Source organism: Trichomycterus rosablanca, chromosome 4 (genome assembly GCF_030014385.1).
Source record: "Trichomycterus rosablanca isolate fTriRos1 chromosome 4, fTriRos1.hap1, whole genome shotgun sequence".
Classification (NCBI taxonomy): Eukaryota; Metazoa; Chordata; class Actinopteri; order Siluriformes; family Trichomycteridae; genus Trichomycterus; species Trichomycterus rosablanca.
Genome location: NC_085991.1, coordinates 23,953,420 through 23,973,378, shown reverse-complemented (window position 1 = coordinate 23,973,378; position 19,959 = coordinate 23,953,420). Strand labels below are relative to the sequence as shown.

The 19,959-nt window shown below is 38.3% G+C and overlaps 1 protein-coding gene and 1 non-coding gene across 3 annotated transcripts; one reads left to right on the top strand and one right to left on the bottom strand.

Moving 5' to 3' along the window:
* Positions 1–627: 627 nt before the first annotated feature.
* On the bottom strand, positions 628–699 carry trnaa-ugc (transfer RNA alanine (anticodon UGC)). The gene has a single exon. It is a non-coding gene; the product is annotated as a tRNA-Ala (tRNA).
* Positions 700–4,023: 3,324 nt separating this feature from the next.
* On the top strand, positions 4,024–13,882 carry lypla1 (lysophospholipase 1). 2 transcript variants are annotated; one of them, XM_062993109.1, is made up of 9 exons: positions 4,024–4,305; positions 6,077–6,108; positions 6,213–6,278; positions 6,390–6,437; positions 7,481–7,551; positions 7,643–7,716; positions 7,859–7,960; positions 11,999–12,172; positions 13,251–13,882. In XM_062993109.1, exons 1-9 carry the CDS (start codon positions 4,237–4,239, stop codon positions 13,302–13,304), a joined length of 690 nt encoding a protein of 229 aa, XP_062849179.1. In that variant the 5' UTR covers positions 4,024–4,236; the 3' UTR covers positions 13,305–13,882. The 2 variants fall into 2 exon arrangements, with proteins under 2 accessions (XP_062849179.1, XP_062849180.1); XM_062993110.1 differs by lacking the exons at positions 4,024–4,305; positions 6,077–6,108 and having other exon boundaries at positions 6,255–6,278; positions 6,395–6,437.
* The last annotated feature ends 6,077 nt before the right edge of the window (positions 13,883–19,959 follow it).

The window sequence follows — 19,959 nt, the reverse complement described above, 5'->3', positions numbered from 1 at the left end:
CATTGTATCAACTGTATCAATTAAAACAGATAAATAATAAAAATAACAAAATATGTGGATACTTTCCATGAGTCACTTTAAGAATAAAACAAAAACGAATAAAAATAAATGCAACAAAGTAGAAAAACAATATTTAAGCCATTGTAAAAACATGGCCAGTCCAATTCTAAAGTAAGTCTATATGTTTTTAGGCTATGTAAAATATTATACAGTATAAACTATTGTAACAATATAAGCAGACACACTGTTTTATGCTCTTTGTGTCCAGGTGAAACAGGACCTGCAGCGACCCCTGTCGGGATAAAGATGTTACTGAAAAATGAAATAAAAATGTTTTGTCAGCGATTGCAGTTAACTTATTTTGCCACAACTACAGTTTAAAATCTATATTATAAATGCTGAACTATTTTGTGTATATTTTGATAGAACTATATTTGCTTGTCGGTTTGTTTAAAATAAATTTGCAAAATTGCCTTTTCTAATCTCTATCTTTACCGTTTTACTATATTGTATTTAATTTATAAAATGTGATATTATTTTGTATATAAAATATCTTTTTTTTACCTAGTAGGTAGTCATCAGTAAAATACTATTAGTTTTGCGTGTTACATTTAAAAACACATTCACTGGAGATGCCGGGGATTGAACCCGGGGCCTCATACATGCAAAGCATGCGCTCTACCACTGAGCTACATCCCCGTGATATTCGCAATAAGTAAATGGATGCCTTTAATTATATAAAGCATCACATGTTACAATTATGTTTTGCGCAGAAGTTAATTTTTTTTTAAACGGATTATACCCAGCTAACAATTTTTGGTTCCCAGAACGTTCTAGGAACGTTAATTTTTGGTTCCCAGAACGTTCTGGGAACGGATCATTTTGGTTGCCCTTTGGTTCCCCAGGAAAGTTTTCTTTACGGAAATAGAACGTTCCCGTTTGGTTGTGCATTATAGTTGTGGGAACGTTCCCCTAACGTTCCCGTAACCTTAAAATTATTGAAACCTTTAAGGGAACCTTGTACTAACCTTTAAATTATTGAAAACTGTAGACAAGAAAACCTCACTTTCTAGTTGTGCTAATGGAGAGTTCTGCTTGCTACAGGTCCTTCTCAAAAAATTAGCATATTGTGATAAAGTTCATTATTTTCCATAATGTAATGATAAAAATTTAACTTTCATATATTTTAGATTCATTGCACACCAACTGAAATATTTCAGGTCTTTTATTGTTTTAATACTGATGATTTTGGCATACAGCTCATGAAAACCCAAAATTCCTATCTCAAAAAATTAGCATATTTCATCCGACCAATAAAAGAAAAGTGTTTTTAATACAAAAAAAGTCAACCTTCAAATAATTATGTTCAGTTATGCACTCAATACTTGGTCGGGAATCCTTTTGCAGAAATGACTGCTTCAATGCGGCGTGGCATGGAGGCAATCAGCCTGTGGCACTGCTGAGGTGTTATGGAGGCCCAGGATGCTTCGATAGCGGCCTTAAGCTCATCCAGAGTGTTGGGTCTTGTGTCTCTCAACTTTCTCTTCACAATATCCCACAGATTCTCTATGGGGTTCAGGTCAGGAGAGTTGGCAGGCCAATTGAGCACAGTAATACCATGGTCAGTAAACCATTCACCAGTGGTTTTGGCACTGTGAGCAGGTGCCAGGTCGTGCTGAAAAATGAAATCTTCATCTCCATAAAGCTTTTCAGCAGATGGAAGCATGAAGTGCTCCAAAATCTCCTGATAGCTAGCTGCATTGACCCTGCCCTTGATAAAACACAGTGGACCAACACCAGCAGCTGACATGGCACCCAAGACCATCACTGACTGTGGGTACTTGACACTGGACTTCAGGCATTTTGGCATTTCCTTCTCCCCAGTCTTCCTCCAGACTCTGGCACCTTGATTTCCGAATGACATGCAAAATTTGCTTTCATCCGAAAACAGTACTTTGGACCACTGAGCAACAGTCCAGTGCTGCTGTTTCTGGTTCAAAAGTGGCTTGACCTGGGGAATGCGGCACCTGTAGCCCATTTCCTGCACACGCCTGTGCACGGTGGCTCTGGATGTTTCTACTCCAGACTCAGTCCACTGCTTCCGCAGGTCCCCCAAGGTCTGGAATCGGCCCTTCTCCACAATCTTCCTCAGGGTCCGGTCACCTCTTCTCGTTGTGCAGCGTTTTCTGCCACACTTTTTCCTTCCCACAGACTTCCCACTGAGGTGCCTTGATACAGCACTCTGGGAACAGCCTATTCGTTCAGAAATTTCTTTCTGTGTCTTACCCTCTTGCTTGAGGGTGTCAATGATGGCCTTCTGGACAGCAGTCAGGTCGGCAGTCTTACCCATGATTGCAGTTTTGAGTAATGAACCAGGCTGGGAGTTTTTAAAAGCCTCAGGAATCTTTTGCAGGTGTTTAGAGTTAATTCGTTGATTCAGATGATTAGGTTAATAGCTCGTTTAGAGAACCTTTTCATGATATGCTAATTTTTTGAGATAGGAATTTTGGGTTTTCATGAGCTGTATGCCAAAATCATCAGTATTAAAACAATAAAAGACCTGAAATATTTCAGTTGGTGTGCAATGAATCTAAAATATATGAAAGTTTAATTTTTATCATTACATTATGGAAAATAATGAACTTTATCACAATATGCTAATTTTTTGAGAAGGACCTGTATATACGTATAGAGCTAATTTCTCTCACTGGATCATGAGAAAACCTTCCGGGAACGTTACTGGAACGTTACTTTAAACACATAAGAAAGAAAACCTTAAGGCAACTTTTAGATAACGTTCTCTGTTAGTTTTCATAAAACCATGAGAGAACGTTAGGTTTCATAGTTCCCGGAACGTTCCGGGAACAGCGCTGATTTTTTTTAACAAAAATAGAACGTTCCCATAACGTTATGGGATGGTTCCCTAAAAATAACCACAGGGGAACCAAAATCTAACGTTACGGGAACGTTCTGTGTTAGCTGGGTAGTTTTATTGACCAATATAATGTATGGCCACATGGATTCCACATGAATCCCTTTAGGTTACAATACTTCTGATACGTAATAGATATAACTGATAAACAATGTACAGTGGTATTTTGTTTGTTGTACTAAATAAATTAAACTTAAATTAAAATTAAAGTTCAACTTTATGGAACACTGATGTAAACATTACGTTGACGTTCTAAACAGACGGACCAGTTGGGGATTTAGCAAATAGAGTCAGATTTAACAAAAAAAAACGAAATTTCCTTTTTTCAGGTACATGCTTTTTTTTACTTCATTGCCGACAAATAAATAAAACATTAAAATACAGTTAACCAGTCTGTTAACGAGGTTCACCGGGTGCACGTCTGTGTTCGAGAACTAATCGGTTCTTTGAATCGACTCTTTTAGGTAAACGTTTAAGTCACGAGTTGTGGCTTTAATATTTAAACGTCTTTACTGCCGTCAAATATAGACAAATAAATAGCATTGAAGTTTTTAATATAATAAAATCAAAAATATTATAAATGATACAATCCTGTTCATAACTTAAATACAACGTTGGACAGAGATTGTGTTTTCTGGAAAGCTATTAAATAATGAGCCGACTCTTGGTGAGCTGAGTCAATGCAATTGACTCATTTAAAAAGAGCCTAAATTCACATGTCCTATATGTTTGCCATAAGTATAAATAAGCTAATAAGGTAAACCAATAATAACTATTATAATAGCGTTCAAAATACTAATATGGTAATAATAATAATTATAAATAAATAAAGCGTGTCCCTTAATAAGCCAATGGCAGATGCGATTTATTCATTTTGCTGACAAATGCACAGATCAGGAAATGTGTAAAAGTGACACAAAAGGCGGGACTTCCTCTGATAGTTTCCGTAGTGTGTGTAAATTTGTCCCTCAGAACTGATTCAGGATCAGCTACTATAGCGCAGTCTTTATCTTAAACTCACCGAGTTTGAACACCAAACTGAACCTAGAGCTGCTATACTGTCAGTACAAGACAGTGGTGTGAAGGGTAATGGTAGAATAGAAGCTGAACTGTTGTTCATTGCGCGCCTTTGGATTTATTGGATAAATTTGACGGCATTTGCATTTGACACTTTTGCGTTATATTACAGTATTTGATTATATTAAATGTTTGATTTAAGTGTCGTTAATACAGCTTGGCTTTTGTGGGTAGTTTGCGGGTTGATTCATTTTTCTCATAGTGAATGAAATCATTCAGTTCAGTGTATGTGCGGTAATAACATGTCCGCTCCGCTACCCGCTATTGTACCGGCCGCCCGCAAAGCCACCGCGGCGGTAAGTGCCTGATACACACACACACACACATACACACCCCACATACACACCATAGTGCAGTCCTGACACACATCCATCCTTAATGATTACTGCTGAGAGTCGACTTCAAAACGATTCCCAATGAGTTGAATCCACGATTTTAGAATCCAGACATTGTTAGTCGAGAGTCGACTCAGTTGAATTAATGCTGCTTCTGATTCAAGTAGGTGGTTGGAGTTGTTTTTATATGACGGGTGCTTCCCTTGGCACCACAAAACATCAACATTTTGGTATTATTTCACTTTAAAACAGTGAAGCAGTAGCAGACACAGTAATGGTACTTTGGCCAAGAATTGGAATTAGCTACAATGATGCTACTAGTGGTCAAAATGACATGGGTATGCCATTACAATGATTGGTTTTACCATCCATTGTCATTCATTCATTTTTCCCCCAACTGCTTTATCCTGATCATTGTTGCCAGGCTTACCTGCTAAATCTAAGCTTAAGGCAGGAATACGTCCTTGGGAAGGACTCACTCATTCTCACCTGAATACATTTTTAAGAGGTAAAAGGCAGTTGTAGCCTAGCAGGTAAAACACTGGACTAGTAATCGACATGTCACTGGATCAAGCCCCACCACTGCCAGGTTGCCACTGTTGGGCCCTTGAGCAAGGCCCTTAACCCTCACTTGCTTAGACAATATACACTGATCAGCCATAACATTAAAACCACCTCCTTGTTTCTACACTCACTGTCCATTTTATCGGCTTCACTTAGCATATAGAAGCACTTTGTAGTTCTACAATTACTGACTGTAGTCCGTTTCTCTGCATGCTTTGTTAGCCCCCTTTCATGCTGTTCTTCAATGGTCAGGACTCTCCCAGGACCACTACAGAGTAGGTATTATTTGGGTGGTGGGTCATTCTCAGCATTGCATTCACACTGACATAGTGGTGGTGTTAGTGTGTGTTGTGCTGGAATGGGTGGATAAGACACAGCAGGGCCGCTGGAGTTTTTAAACACCTCACTGTCACTGCTGGACTGAGAATAGTTCACCAACCAAAAATATATCCAGCCAACAGCGCCCCGTGGGCAGCGTCCTGTGACCACTGATAAAGGTCTAGAAGATGACCAACTCAAACAGCAGCAATATATGAGCGATCGTCTCTGACTTTACATCTACAAAATGGACCAACTAGGTAGGAGTGTCTAATAGAGTGGACAGTGAGTGGACACTATTTAAAAAAACTCCAGCAGCGCTGCTGTGTCTGATCCACTCATACCAGCACAACACACACTAACACACCACCACCATGTCAGTGTCACTGCAGTGCTGAGAATGATCCACCACCTAAATAATACCTACTCTGTCGGGGTCCTGACCATTGAAGAACAGCGTGAAAGCAGGCTAAAAAGATATGTAGAGAAACAGATGGACTAAAGTCAGTAATTGTAAAACTACAAAGTGCTTCTATATGGTAAGTGGAGCTGATGATGAAATGAACAGTGATTGTAGAAACAAGGAGGTGGTTTTAATGTTATGGCTGATCAGTGTATACTGTCACAGTACTGTAAGTCGCTTTGGATAAAAGCGTCTGCAAAATGCTGAAAAAGGGGTCCAAAAGAGTGTAGTTAACAATTAGTCACTGACCTAAATTTTTTACTAAACAAATACATAATTGAAATTTGATAGTAAAACTAAGATGTAAATATCTGTAACTTTAAGTTTACAATGAATATAACCCAAGTTGTTTTGTCATAATGTGACATTAATGGGTTTTTTTTAAAGGTGATTTTCCTCCATGGGCTTGGAGATACAGGGTAAGCAGTGAACATATCTAATATAACATATGATGTGCAAGAAATTAAATTAAATTTATTTGTTTATCTTAAAAGAAACATAGTTTTACTTTTAATTAAATCAGGCATAGCTGGGCTGAAGCTATGGCTGGGATTAAGACACCTCATGTGAAGTACATTTGCCCTCATGCGTAAGTACAATGCACTTTATGCCTGCAAAAACACAAACTGTCTTTATTAGATAAATAAGCTTGTTTCTGTGATTTATTTTACTTCTTCCTGTCTTATATGTACTATGCCAGACCAGTAATGCCAGTGACCCTTAACATGAACATGGCAATGCCTTCATGGTGAGTATGTCTGATGGTTTTCATACATTCCCCATAATAATTTTAATATCATAGACCTATTGTTGTTTTTTAGGTAATGTATTTGGTTATTGATATCTAATATCTATTAGCATCGACTGATATCAATCAAAAATCTATGTTGGTATTATTTTAGATTTGATCCACTGTTATGTTTACTTAAATAAAGCTCGATTCCAAAAAAGTTAGGGCAGTTAATAAAATGTGCATAAACACTTGCAAACTGTTTTACTGTTTAATTGAATTCAATTGAAAACAGTGCAAAAAAATATTTATTTATTTGATACCTTCAGTGTCCTGAAAAAGTTAGGATAGTCACTTTGTAAGATTGGGAAGTTTCAACACTTTCCGCATGTAAACAACTGGAGCGTTACTCTTTTTTTTACTCGAAGGTAATTTTGTTTACAAGCAGGTATGGGTCAACGCTTACCACTTTGCAACAAAAAAAAAACTGATTAAGGAAATAGTCCAACAGTTTAACTACAATGTTTCTAAATGAACAGTTGCAAAAAATCTAGGAAGTTTGCAATCTATTAGCCATAACATTATTAGAAGATTTAGAGTGTACAGAGAAATAACTGTGCAAGTTAAGACACTAATACACTTAGCCATACTGTATATCAAACTCATCTGAAATAGATTGACATCAGCTGTGGTCTGACGAGTTCCAAACTGTTTTTATAATAATAATAATATATATTTATAATAATATAATAAAAAAAAAAACATTTCATAGGCTGGCATTAGAAATCTGGCATTTTACTGTTTTCATTTAAATTGAGGTAAAAGAGGATTTGCAAAACATTGCTGTATGTTTTTATTTACACAACTTTTTTCTGGACCAGAGTTTGTAAAACACATTATAAGTACATCACTATGCCTGTGATAAATAATCTATTGGCTTTTTTATGATGAGGATAAGCATTGGAGTCAGAATTTAATAATCCGAGCTTTAATATTAGTGTTATATATTAATAGGATGTTTTATTTTTGTTGATTGTATCTCTTTGTGTCTTTAATTGCAGGTTTGATATCATTGGATTGAGTCAGGATGCAGAGGAGGACGAGACCGGAATCAAAAAAGCTGCAGAGAGCAGTGTGTAAATCTTCAGTATTTAGTCAAAAGTAAAAATCATGTTTAGTAATGTGTAAAATGTCTTATAATTGTTTGCTGTTTATTACTGCAGTCAAAGCCCTCATCGAACAGGAGGTGAAGAATGGAATTCCGTCTAATCGGATCATACTGGGTGGTTTTTCACAGGTGAGAAGCTAAAATTTCATTGTGTCCCTGTTGTGGAAGAACTGAGTTGCCTGCTAGAATTAAACTCGTTCTTATACATTACAAAAATGTAGTTTTAATTATTGATGTGACGTTTGTAATGGTTTGTGTTGTGTGTGTTTAGGGTGGTGCACTTTCTCTTTATACAGCTTTAACAACTCAACAAAAACTTGCAGGTGTTGTTGCTCTAAGCAGCTGGCTGCCTCTCAGAAATACTCTTTCAAAGGTAACCAGTATTTCATTTACTCAGACTTATGACCTAGCCTATATGAAATGTATAATTAGTACCAGTTTTAAGGAAATATAAAATAGATAATGTGGATACTAGTGTTGCAGAAATCACAATTAGTTGCTTTTGGACATCGATAAGCATTTTTTGCAGAAAAAAATAAACACAGTAAAAACACCAGCACATTTCCAGTACTTTTTATTAGTTGCAACATTAATAATTATCAGTTTGTTGCTGGCCCAGATTGGCATTTGATTTCATTTTAGAAAATTAAAAAAAGTAAAATCAAAATAGGAACTGGCTATTTAACATGTGGTGACCATGCATAATTATGGCACAGCAAATATTTAAAGAATGTTTATTTTATTTATGTTTATTTAATTTAAAATAAAAATGCCTTCAAAATTCTTTTTATGCAAAGTTAAAACCACTTTATCATGTGTTTCTTGTTGTTCATCCCTAATAGATTTTTGGCCAACAAACTGATATTACTGGCTTATACAATTTTATATTTAAAAATAATGCATACAGTAGCTTTATCAACCTCATTATTTTACATTAGCCTAAAATCTATGCAGTTTCACAGGACCATGGAACGCATTAACAGAACCCACAGGGTTCTGCTGTACTGTGCTTCACTGAGACCTGGCTCACTGATTCCGTCCCGGACAGCGCGCTCCACCTGCACGGCTTTCATCTCCACCGAGCGGACCGCAACACGGAGCTTTCCGGCAAGAAAAAAGGCGGCGGAATTTGCTTTTATATCAACCAAGGCTGGTGTACAGATGTCACAGTGTTAATGAGAACATGCAGCCCTAATCTGGAATCACTTTTCTTGAACTGTAGACCGTTTTATTGTCCGCGGGAGTTTTCATCAGTTGTGCTTGTTGCTGTTTACGTTCCACCTCAAGCGTGCACGCGCGAGGCACTGAGCGCACTCGCTGATCAGATCCTCAGCGTGGAGCACAAACACACAGACTCTGTTTTCATCATCTTAGGGGACTTTAACAGAGCAAAACTTAACAACGAACTACCTAAATACAGACAGCATGTTACCTGCCCCACCAGGGAGAGCAACATTTTAGATCACTGCTATACTGTATTTAAAGGTGCGTACCGCTCTGTCCCTCGTGCAGCACTGGGACTATCTGACCACTGCTTAGTTCATCTTCTCCCGACCTACAGACAGAAGCTCAAGTGTGCCAAACCTGTGGTCAGCACGGTGAAGAAATGGACTAATGAGGCTAAAGAAAGGCTTCAGGACTGCATGGAATTAACAGACTGGTGTGTGTTTGATGATGCCACAAGCAGCCTGGATGAACACACGGACACTGTGACATCTTACATCAGCTTTTGTGAAGACATCTGTGTTCCCACCAGGACTCGCAATAAATATAATAATGACAAGCCCTGGTTTAATGCCAAATTGAAACAGCTGCGCCGGTCTAAGGAGGTAGCATATAGAAGTGGGGATCGGGCGCTGTACAACCAGGCAAGGAACACCCTAACCAAAGAGATCAAGGCTGCAAAGAAGAACTACTCTAACAAGCTAAGCAGCATGATGTCCACAAATGAGCCATCAACCGCCTGGAGGTGTCTGCAGAACATCACCAGCTACAAAAGGCCACCTACACAGACAATGGGAGATCGTCAACTGGCCGACGACCTTAACAGATTCTACTGCAGGTTTGAACAGCCCAGCAATGAGCTCCTATCCAACACCACTTCACACCCATCTGACTATCAGCCACCCATCCAGCCTGCCCTGAAGATCTGCGAGGAAGACGTGCTGAGACTTTTTAAAAAACAGAAAGTCAAGAAGGCCCCAGGTCCTGATGGAATCTCTCCCTCCTGCCTGAGGACCTGTGCAGACCAGCTTGCACCTGTCTTCACTAAGATCTTCAACAGATCACTGGAGCTGTGTGTTGTTCCATCCTGTTTTAAATGCTCCACAATAATACCCATTCCCAAAAAGGCAACTACCACAGGACTAAATGACTACAGACCTGTTGCCCTGACCTCTGTGGTCATGAAGTCCTTTGAAAGACTGGTTCTCAACCACATTAAGGAAATCACGGACCCCCTGCTAGACCCCCTGCAATTTGCCTATCGGGCCAACCGGTCGGTGGACGATGCAGTGAACATGGGTCTCCACTTCATCCTTCAACACCTTGATCACCCGGGAACTTATGCAAGAATTCTGTTCCTGGACTTCAGCTCAGCCTTCAACACAATTATTCCAGGACAATTACACAGCAAACTGGCTAAACTCAGCGTACCAGCCTCCACCTGCCAGTGGATAACTGACTTTCTTACTGGCAGAAAACAGCAGGTGAGGCTGGGAAAGTGTACTTCAGGGACCAGAACCATCAGCACAGGTGCCCCACAGGGTTGTGTACTCTCCCCACTGCTCTTCTCGCTGTACACAAATGACTGTACCTCCATGGACTCCTCTGTTAAAATCCTGAAGTTTGCAGATGACACTACAGTCATTGGTCTCATCAGTGACAGTAATGAGTCTGCTTATAGACGGGTGGTTGATCAGGTTGTCCTCTGGAGCAGTCAGAACAATCTGGAGCTGAACACAGCAAAAACAGTGGAGATGACCGTGGACTTCAGGAGGAGACCCCCAACCCTGCCAGCACTCACCATCCTAGACAGGACTGTGATGGCTGTGGAGTCCTACAAGTTCCTGGGCACAACGATCTCCAAGGACCTGAAGTGGGACAGCAACATCAACTCCATCATCAAGAGGGCTCAACAGAGGATGTACTTTCTGTACCAGCTGAGGAAGTTCAACCTACCCCAAGAGCTGATGGTGCAGTTCTACACAGCCATCATAGAGTCCATCGTCACCACATCCATCACAGTGTGGGGCAGCGCTATCACAAAACATGACACCAAGAGACTGCAGCGCATCATCAAGTCTGCAGAGAGGACCATCGGTGTAAAGCTGCCCACACTGCTGGACCTGCATGCCTCCAGAACCAGGAAGCATGCAGAGAAAATCATCACTGACCCGTCTCACCCTGGTCATCACCTGTTTCGGTGCCTTCCATCAGGCCGACGCTTCAGCCACATGAAGACCCGAACGACCAGGCTACAGAGAAGCTTTTATCCAAACTCCATTACGCTCATGAACAATTGAACACTACTGTACTGTTAATACTCGGGACACTTGCACATCAAAAACTACCTATTTCATTTATGTAATGGCATACACAGGATTTTCACCTTTACTTCCATTTCATATTTATATATTTTTATATTTTCTATAGTTTTTATATTGCACAAAACTGCACCTTTTTAAAATTACAATGTAAATTGCACATGCTAAATGTTTACAATGTTTTCTATGTTTACAGGTATGAATGTGTGTGTTAGAGAGAGAGTGAGCTGTGTGAATAAGATTGTCTGTATTGTATTTTTCGTGCACTGCAAGCATCTGTGTAACCAAAAACAAATTCCTTGTATGTGTAAGCATACTTGGCCAATAAAGCCCGATTCTGATTCTGATTCTGATTCTGATTAACAGGTTTCCCATACATATTTATGGGAAAAAATACCTTGAAACTCAACACCTTTAAAACTCAATGCCACTCCCAGAACCAACAGACGTTGAGTTTCCATATCTCCAATTCACCTCACTTGCATGTCTTTGGACTGTGGGAGGAAACCGGAGCTCCCAGAGAAAATTCACGCAGACACGGGGAGAACATGCAAGCTCCACACAGAAAGCCAGCAAGCCGTGCCGCCCCAATCAGCCGTGCCGCCCTTACAATCTTGAGCACATTGCCACAAGGCAGCGTTCTGAACTTGCAACAGTGCTTTGAAATATATATATATTTATTTGTTTGATGTTTTAGTCATTAATACTGTCAATAATGAGTATGGGTGTGTATATTCCAGTACATGTGTGGTTATGTTTCTTGTCTCTCCCTGCTGAGTGGAATAAATAGTCTTCATCTTTTATGTATTCTAAAGCGCTATAGTTAAGAATCTTTCCTCTTTCAATTTCTCTGTCTGTGTCTGTAGTCAGTCGTCCGTGCTAATAAGGAAGTTCCAGTTCTACAGTGTCATGGTGAGGCAGATCCTCTGGTTCCACTGATTTTCGGGTGTCTCACAGTGGAGAAACTCAAGACCATGCTAAATCCCAACAACATCACATTTAAAACATATCCCAGGATGCCCCACAGTGCCTGCCCAGAGGTTTGTGCCCAAATATGATTTTTACATGTTAACCTTTTTAAAACTAAATGCAGACAATATGGCATATAAAATAAAATGGGGAGACAAAAAATACTGATATACTCACTTGTTATGGTAAGTAATAAAGTTATAACTCTAATGATAACTGTGGTTTAAAATAATCACATTTGAACCTATTATGGCCAAAAGTTTGTGAACTCTTTAACATTTTAATTTTATTTTTATTAGTCACAATAGCCATTTTTCATGGGGAAACACTGGGCACAAAGCAGGAATGCCTGTACAAAGCACCAATTCATTGCCATTGCATCCTCTCTCAAATAAAGCCAGTCATTTATGTTTAGACACCTGGCTGGCTGATTCAAATCTGGATCAAAGCTAGTGTAATAGACCCACCCTAGCATCCTACACCTAAACATAAACCACCTTAACACCAATGGCCATTATTATGTAGTTGGTTTTCTTATTTAGCTCTTCACTTACATTAAGCCTCAAGGGCAAGTTTGGATTAAAAGTCCTGGGTCTTTATTGTCTTTCAATTTATCCCAAAGTTTTTTGACCATATTGGGGTTGGTGCTCTGTGCAGGCTGGTAAGCAAGCCATTTTTTTAATGACTTTACTCTGTGTTTAGTGCCATTTGGGTTAACATGTGACTTCTCCAGACCGTTGCCACACAATTTAAGAAAACTGAGCCTCAAGCTGTTTTTATTTTGACCAGGCAGTTCTGGCAGCGGCAGAAATTTGACAAATTGACTTGTTGGAAACATGGCATTTTATGACATTATATTCAATGTTGTCACTGATCTTTTCAGTACCACCCATTTTACAGCCAGTTTTTGTGTAGGAAGTTTGAAAGGCTGTACGTTTGAGTTTAGGCATGTCCTAGCAATGGATGTGCATGATATGGGTGTCCACATCATTTTGACCATATAGTATAAAACCTGTTACCTACCTCATCTTGCACCACCTTAATTCTGCATCTGAGTGTTTTACTTTATTTCTATTGACATGCCAGCTAAGACAGAATAACCTCATGAATTGTTGTTTTATAACCTTTTTTTTTCTTTTTCCCTTCCAGGAAATGATGGATATAAAACAATTTATTGAGAAGCAGCTTCCTCCAATCAACTAATCGGTTATTCCCGAGTTCTGATTTGTACTGATTAATAGGCACAAACCTTCTCTAGCTGCTGTTTATTCATCCCACTAAACAGAAGGTGCCTAAACTGATTGGATTTCAAATTTGGGACTAACCCTAATATTACCAATATTGTATTGTTTTAATGCCTGGAACCATACTGCAGTGGCTTCTAGCTCTGGTTTTGGAGTACTGCAACCCTGTACAGTTATGGCACTCGTCTAATTTATTTTCTACCCTAAAACAGTTTCTAGTAGGCATGTGTGAACACTCTGAGGTTGGGGATTTGAAGATCGAGTTCCTAGTTTTCATAAACGCAACAATAGCAGCGATACTCCAGGACCATGCTTTGTGACCTTAAAACCATGAATTTAGCCAAGGATAATGTTGTCATAGTAACCTTTGACTTTTTACTAAAGCTGAGGTTTGGTCTCACAAACTCATCACATGCCAAAGTTTTGATAATTGACTAGGGCTTTACACTAACTTATTCTACAAGTCATCTGATTATACATGTTTAGTTAACAATAAAGGGCTTATAATGTCTGTTATAAATAAAAGACTTGAATGATGCTTTTGTGCCAGTTTTTACTTTAAGAAGGGAAACTGATGGTTAGGAAATGCACAATGTTGCATAATTACTAGGGATGTAACGATACACTATGCGATTCACGATCTTGGGTTCACGATACGATTTTTTCCCGATTTTTTTAAACTAAATTAAAAAGACAAATTATAACAAAGTTTTGTTTTATTATTTTTCTTTAAAATAAAATAAAATACTGTATTTGTGCTTATCTTTTATTTATCTAAATAATGCATGTCCTTTTATTTTTGAGGTAGGTACAAACTATGCAAAACATTGCTGCACATTTCCCTTTTTGTGTAAAAAAAACTGAAATGAAATAAATCTCACATTTAAATAAATAAATGAGTAATACAAATAAAGAAAGTATCCTCACAATAATAAATTTGGCTGGAAAATTCCGAACCTGGCAACCTTGTAGTGGCGTCAACCAGGTGAGGTGAATAGCGCCAGTGCCCTCTGCTGTTTAAAATGAATATCAATTCATTATACATGTAAACCGATTTGATTTTTCCCTATCACACAGTACATTTTGGAGAAACCACTGCACAGGTGCTTTCTCTTACTGGGCTTTTTTTTATGATGATTATGAACATATTTGAATCATTCTGGTGATTTTAATCATGTCATAGTCAGTAATTAAGTTTATATTATTAGAAGTGGTTACCCAGTAAATCAAATCACCATAATAATACAGTGGATTCGTAAAGTATTAAGACCCCTTGCCACTTTGTGTGGTTGATTTGATTTTAAATAAATACACTTGTACTTGTAAATAAATTTGTACTTATCAAACCTCACTTAATCACCCATAATGAAAAAGTGGGTGTTTTTTAAAGAGAGGATTTTGGAAAATTGTACAAAAACTGAAATCTCATATTCACAAGGTGCTGAGGCACTGCAGGTTGTGTACTTGTAGCAATTTAAACTGATGGGACATAGTTTGGAAAGGTACACACCTGGGCAATGTTAGAAAAAAAAACAAAGCCAAGAAGTTCAAAGAACTGCCTGTGAATCTTGGCAATCACATTGTGGCAAAGCTCAGATCAGGGCAAGGGCCTTGTCAGGTAATCAGGACTTTGTGGCAAATTGGCAAGATGAAAGCCAATTTTGAGTAAAAAGACACCTGGTCTAATGAGACATAAGAAATATAGGCTAGGCATTACTCACTGGCCCATCCATTCAAACTTAAACTGACATCTAAGGGCAATTTAGAGCAGTACTTACTGAGATGAAACCAGACTACTCAAAAAAAGCACACATGCTTCGGAACCTAAAGAACTAGATCAGGCAACTCAAAACCTAGAGACTGTATTGCGCGCAACCTTAGATAACGTAGCGTGTAGTGTGACGCAAGTGGCGTCACACTACACTGGAAGTGTATAAGATTGCTTGGAAAGATGCTCTAACTGAGTATAAACATGCACTTATAAAAGCTAAATCTTTATATTATTCGTGCCTAATAGAGAAAAATAAAAACAATCCCAGATTCCTTTTTGAGACAGTGTCCAAATTAACTAAAAACGCCAATGAAACTGAATCTAATATACCACCCGACTGTACCAGCGATGATTTTTTAAAATTATTTAATGACAAGATAGAAAAAATACGACTTCAGAGTCAGAGTGTGTCACCTGCCAATGTTAAGTATGGACTCACTCTGAGCAGCATTGGTGAGAACAGTGATGATAACAGTAACGAGTTAATCCAACTAAATTCCTTTAATCCAATCTCCCAAAATGAACTAACTGTGTTGATTAAATCATCAAAGTCATCATCGTGTATACTCGATCCTGTTCCAACTCGTTTACTTAAAGATTTACTCCCAGCTATTGTAGAGCCCCTGCTTTAATCAATGCATCCCTTAGCCTTGGATATGTACCTAAATTGTTTAAAAGCGCTGTTATTAAACCCCTGATTAAAAAACCTAATCTTGATCCACATGTTTTATCTAATTATAGGCCAATTTCAAATCTTCCTTTTGTCTCAAATATATTAGAAAAAGTAGTTTCCAAACAGCTATGTTCTTATTTGAATGAAAATTGTATTCATGAAAAATTTCAATCAGGATTTAGACCCAACCATAGAACCGAAACCGCATGTCTTCTGATAATGGATGTGTCTCTTTTCTTGTTCTATTAGATCTTAGTGCAGCGTTTGATACGGTCGATCATAACATTTTACTGGATAGGCTAGAAAATACAGTAGGTGTTAAAGGACTCGCAGTCTCTTGGTTCAAATCATATTTGACTGACCGCTCTCAATTCGTTTATGTAAATAAATGCTCGGAAACTACAAAAGTAAAGTATGGTGTTCCACAGGGGTCGGTACTGGGACCGCTATTATTTACACTCTATATGCTTCCACTAGGTGAAATTATTCATAAACATGGCATAAACTTTCACTGCTATGCAGATGACACACAGCTGTATATCAGAACTAGATCAGGCAACTCAAAACCTAGAAACCGTACTGCGCACAACCTTAGATAACGTAGCCCCACTCAAAACTAAACTGATTAGGGAGAAAAAACTTGCTCCATGGTACAATGACCACACATGCGCACTTAAACAAGCAGCACGGAAATTAGAACGCAAGTGGCGTCACACTACACTGGAGGTGTATAAGATTGCTTGGAAAGATGCTCTAACTGAGTATAAACATGCACTTATAAAAGCTAAATCTGTATATTATTCATCCCTAATAGAGAAAAATAAAAACAATCCTAGATTCCTTTTTGAGACAGTGTCCAAATTAACTAAAAACGTTAATGAAACTGAATCTAATATACCGCCTGACTGTACCAGTGATGATTTTTTAAAATTCTTTAATGACAAGATAGAAAAAATACGACTTCAGAGTCAGAGTGTGTCACTTGCCAATGTTAAGTATGGACTCACTCCGAGCAGCATTGGTGATAATAGTAACGAGTTAATCCAACTAAATTCCTTTAATCCAATCTCCCAAAATGAACTAACTGTGTTGATTAAATCATCGAAGTCATCATCGTGTATACTCGATCCTGTTCCAACTCGTTTACTTAAAGATTTACTCCCAGCTATTGTAGAGCCCCTGCTTACATTAATCAATGCATCCCTTAGCCTTGGGTATGTACCTAAATTGTTTAAAAGTGCTGTTATTAAACCCCTGATTAAAAAACCTAATCTTGATCCACATGTTTTATCTAATTATAGGCCAATTTCAAACCTTCCTTTTGTCTCAAAGATATTAGAAAAAGTCGTTTCCAAACAGCTATGTTCTTATTTGAATGAAAATTGTATTCATGAAAAATTTCAATCAGGATTTAGACCCAACCATAGTACCGAAACCGCATTAATTAGAGTAGTTAACGAGTTGTTAATGTCTACTGATAATGGATGTGTCTCTTTTCTTGTTCTATTAGATCTTAGTGCAGCGTTTGATACGGTCGATCATAACATTTTACTGGAGAGGCTAGAAAATACAGTAGGTGTTAAAGGACTCGCACTCTCTTGGTTTCAATCATATTTGACTGACCGCTCTCAATTCGTTTATGTAAATAATAAATGCTCAGAAACTACAAAAGTAAAGTGTGGTGTTCCACAGGGGTCGGTACTTGGACCGCTATTATTTACACTCTATATGCTTCCACTAGGTGAAATTATTCATAAACATGGCATAAACTTTCACTGCTATGCAGATGACACACAGCTGTATATATCAGCCAAACCAAATGATACTGACACAATCAGTAAGATAGAAGATTGTGTAAACGACATAAAAAACTGGATGTCGTGTAATTTTCTTTTACTTAATTCAGATAAAACTGAGGTTTTACTTGTTGGCTCTAAAGCTGCAAGAGACAAGTTGTCTAACCTGGTGCTAAACTTAAACACGTTCTCTGTTACTCCCAGCCCAGATGTAAAAAACTTAGGTGTCACAATAGATTCAGATCTCTCCTTTGATACACACATTAATAATATTACTAGAGTTGCTTTCTATCATTTGCGTAATATCTCTAAAATAAGAAATATACTATCTGTTAATGACGCCGAAAAACTGATCCATGCGTTTATAACTTCTCGGTTAGATTATTGTAATGCTCTTCTAACTGGATGCTCTGGTAGATCCTTAAACAAACTCCAGTTAGTTCAAAATGCAGCAGCTCGAGTGCTAACTAGAACTAAAAAATTTGATCATATCACTCCTGTTCTATCATCTCTACACTGGCTGCCAGTTAAATTCCGCATTGATTACAAAATACTTTTACTAACCTATAAAGCGCTACATGGTCTGGCTCCACAGTATCTGAGTGAGCTTATTAATTACTACAACCCAGCACGTCCACTTCGTTCACAAGATGCAGGGTTACTTATAGTTCCTAAAATTAAAAAGACCAAAGCTGGTGGAAGAGCATTTTCTTACAAAGCTCCACAACTTTGGAATAATCTTCCTGCCTCTGTTCGGTATTCGGACACAGTCTCAATGTTTAAGTCTAAACTGAAAACATATTTATTTTCTCAGGCTTTTGATTAATATAGACAAAGGAGCAGAGCTTGGGGGTTCTTGGTCATAGAAACTTGTGGTGATCAGGGATGTTGGGTCGCTGTCGTTCTGCCTCTCTTGTCCAATCACTCTGGTTTGGGTAGGAGAGGTGGGCGCTGATGTCCTGTGAAAGCCTTCATGACCTTGTTACCTGCTCGCTCTCCCTTTTAGTTATGCTGTAATAATTAGGGCTGCCGGAGTCTAAAACTCTCTGTAAAACTGTTTGTCAACTAGCATTGTACATTATTAACTACATTCTCTGTTGTTTTACCCCGAGGGCATTCTGATGGAAACCTGTTTACCCGCCGAGGTTAAGGATTAAAGTCGAGACTGCCGGGACAACGATGCTGCTCCTGTCAGATGTGACGGGTCTGGAGTAATTGCAACGACAAGAAATCACTACAGACTTTATTGAAGACTAGAGTGGATAACAACTCTATTATTATTTAATTGTTTATTTATCTATTTATTACCACTGTATGACTTTTAGATCATTCAATTCTGTGTTTGTATGATTTGTGTAAATCGTGTATTTATTTAAAGTATCCTCCAGACCACCCAAGAAGGATGGGCCCTGTTGAGTCTGGTTCCTCTCAAGGTTTCTTCCTGTAATTTTCAGGGAGTTTTTCCTTGCCACAGTCGCCCTCGGCTTGCTCAACAGGGGTTTTTGTATCTGTTGGTCCTGGATTTTGTAAAGTTGCTTTGAGACAATGTATATTGTAAAAAGCGCTATATAAATAAAGTTGACTTGACTTGACTTGACTGTATATATCAGCCAAACCAAATGATACTGACACAATCAGTAATATAGAAGATTGTGTCAACGACATAAAAAACTGGATGTCGTGTAATTTTCTTTTACTTAATTCAGATAAAACTGAGGTTTTACTTGTTGGCTCTAAAGCTGCAAGAGACAAGTTGTCTAACCTGGTGCTAAACTTAAACACGTTCTCTGTTACTCCCAGCCCAGATGTAAAAAACTTAGGTGTCACAATAGATTCAGATCTCTCATTTGATACACACGTTAATAATATTACTAGAGTTGCTTTCTATCATTTGCGTAACATTTCTAAAATAAGAAATATACTATCTGTTAATGACGCCGAAAAACTGATCCATGCGTTTATAACTTCTCGGTTAGATTATTGTAATGCTCTTCTAACAGGATGCTCTGGTAGATCCTTAAACAAACTCCAGTTAGTTCAAAATGCAGCAGCTCGAGTGCTAACTAGAACTAAAAAATTTGACTATCATCTCTACACTGGCTGCCAGTTAAATTTCGCATTGATTACAAAATACTTTTACTAACTTATAAAGCGCTACATGGTCTGGCTCCACAGTATCTGAGTGAGTTTATTAATTACTACAACCCAGCACGTCCACTTCGTTCACAAGATGCAGGGTTACTTATAGTTCCTAGAATTAAAAAGATCACGGCTGGTGGAAGAGCGTTTTCTTACAAAGCTCCACAACTTTGGAATAATCTTCCTGCCTCTGTTCGGGATTCGGACACAGTCTCAATGTTTAAGTCTAGACTGA

Excerpts from the sequence above, each read along its gene's own strand:
- lypla1 (XM_062993109.1), top strand. The coding sequence starts at position 4,237 with ATGTGCGGTAATAACATGTCCGCTCCGCTACCCGCTATTGTACCGGCC. Across the intron at positions 4,306-6,076 it reads CCCGCAAAGCCACCGCGGCG|GTGATTTTCCTCCATGGGCT; the intron begins GTAAGTGCCTGA and ends TTTTTTTTAAAG. Across the intron at positions 7,717-7,858 it reads TACTGGGTGGTTTTTCACAG|GGTGGTGCACTTTCTCTTTA; the intron begins GTGAGAAGCTAA and ends GTGTGTGTTTAG.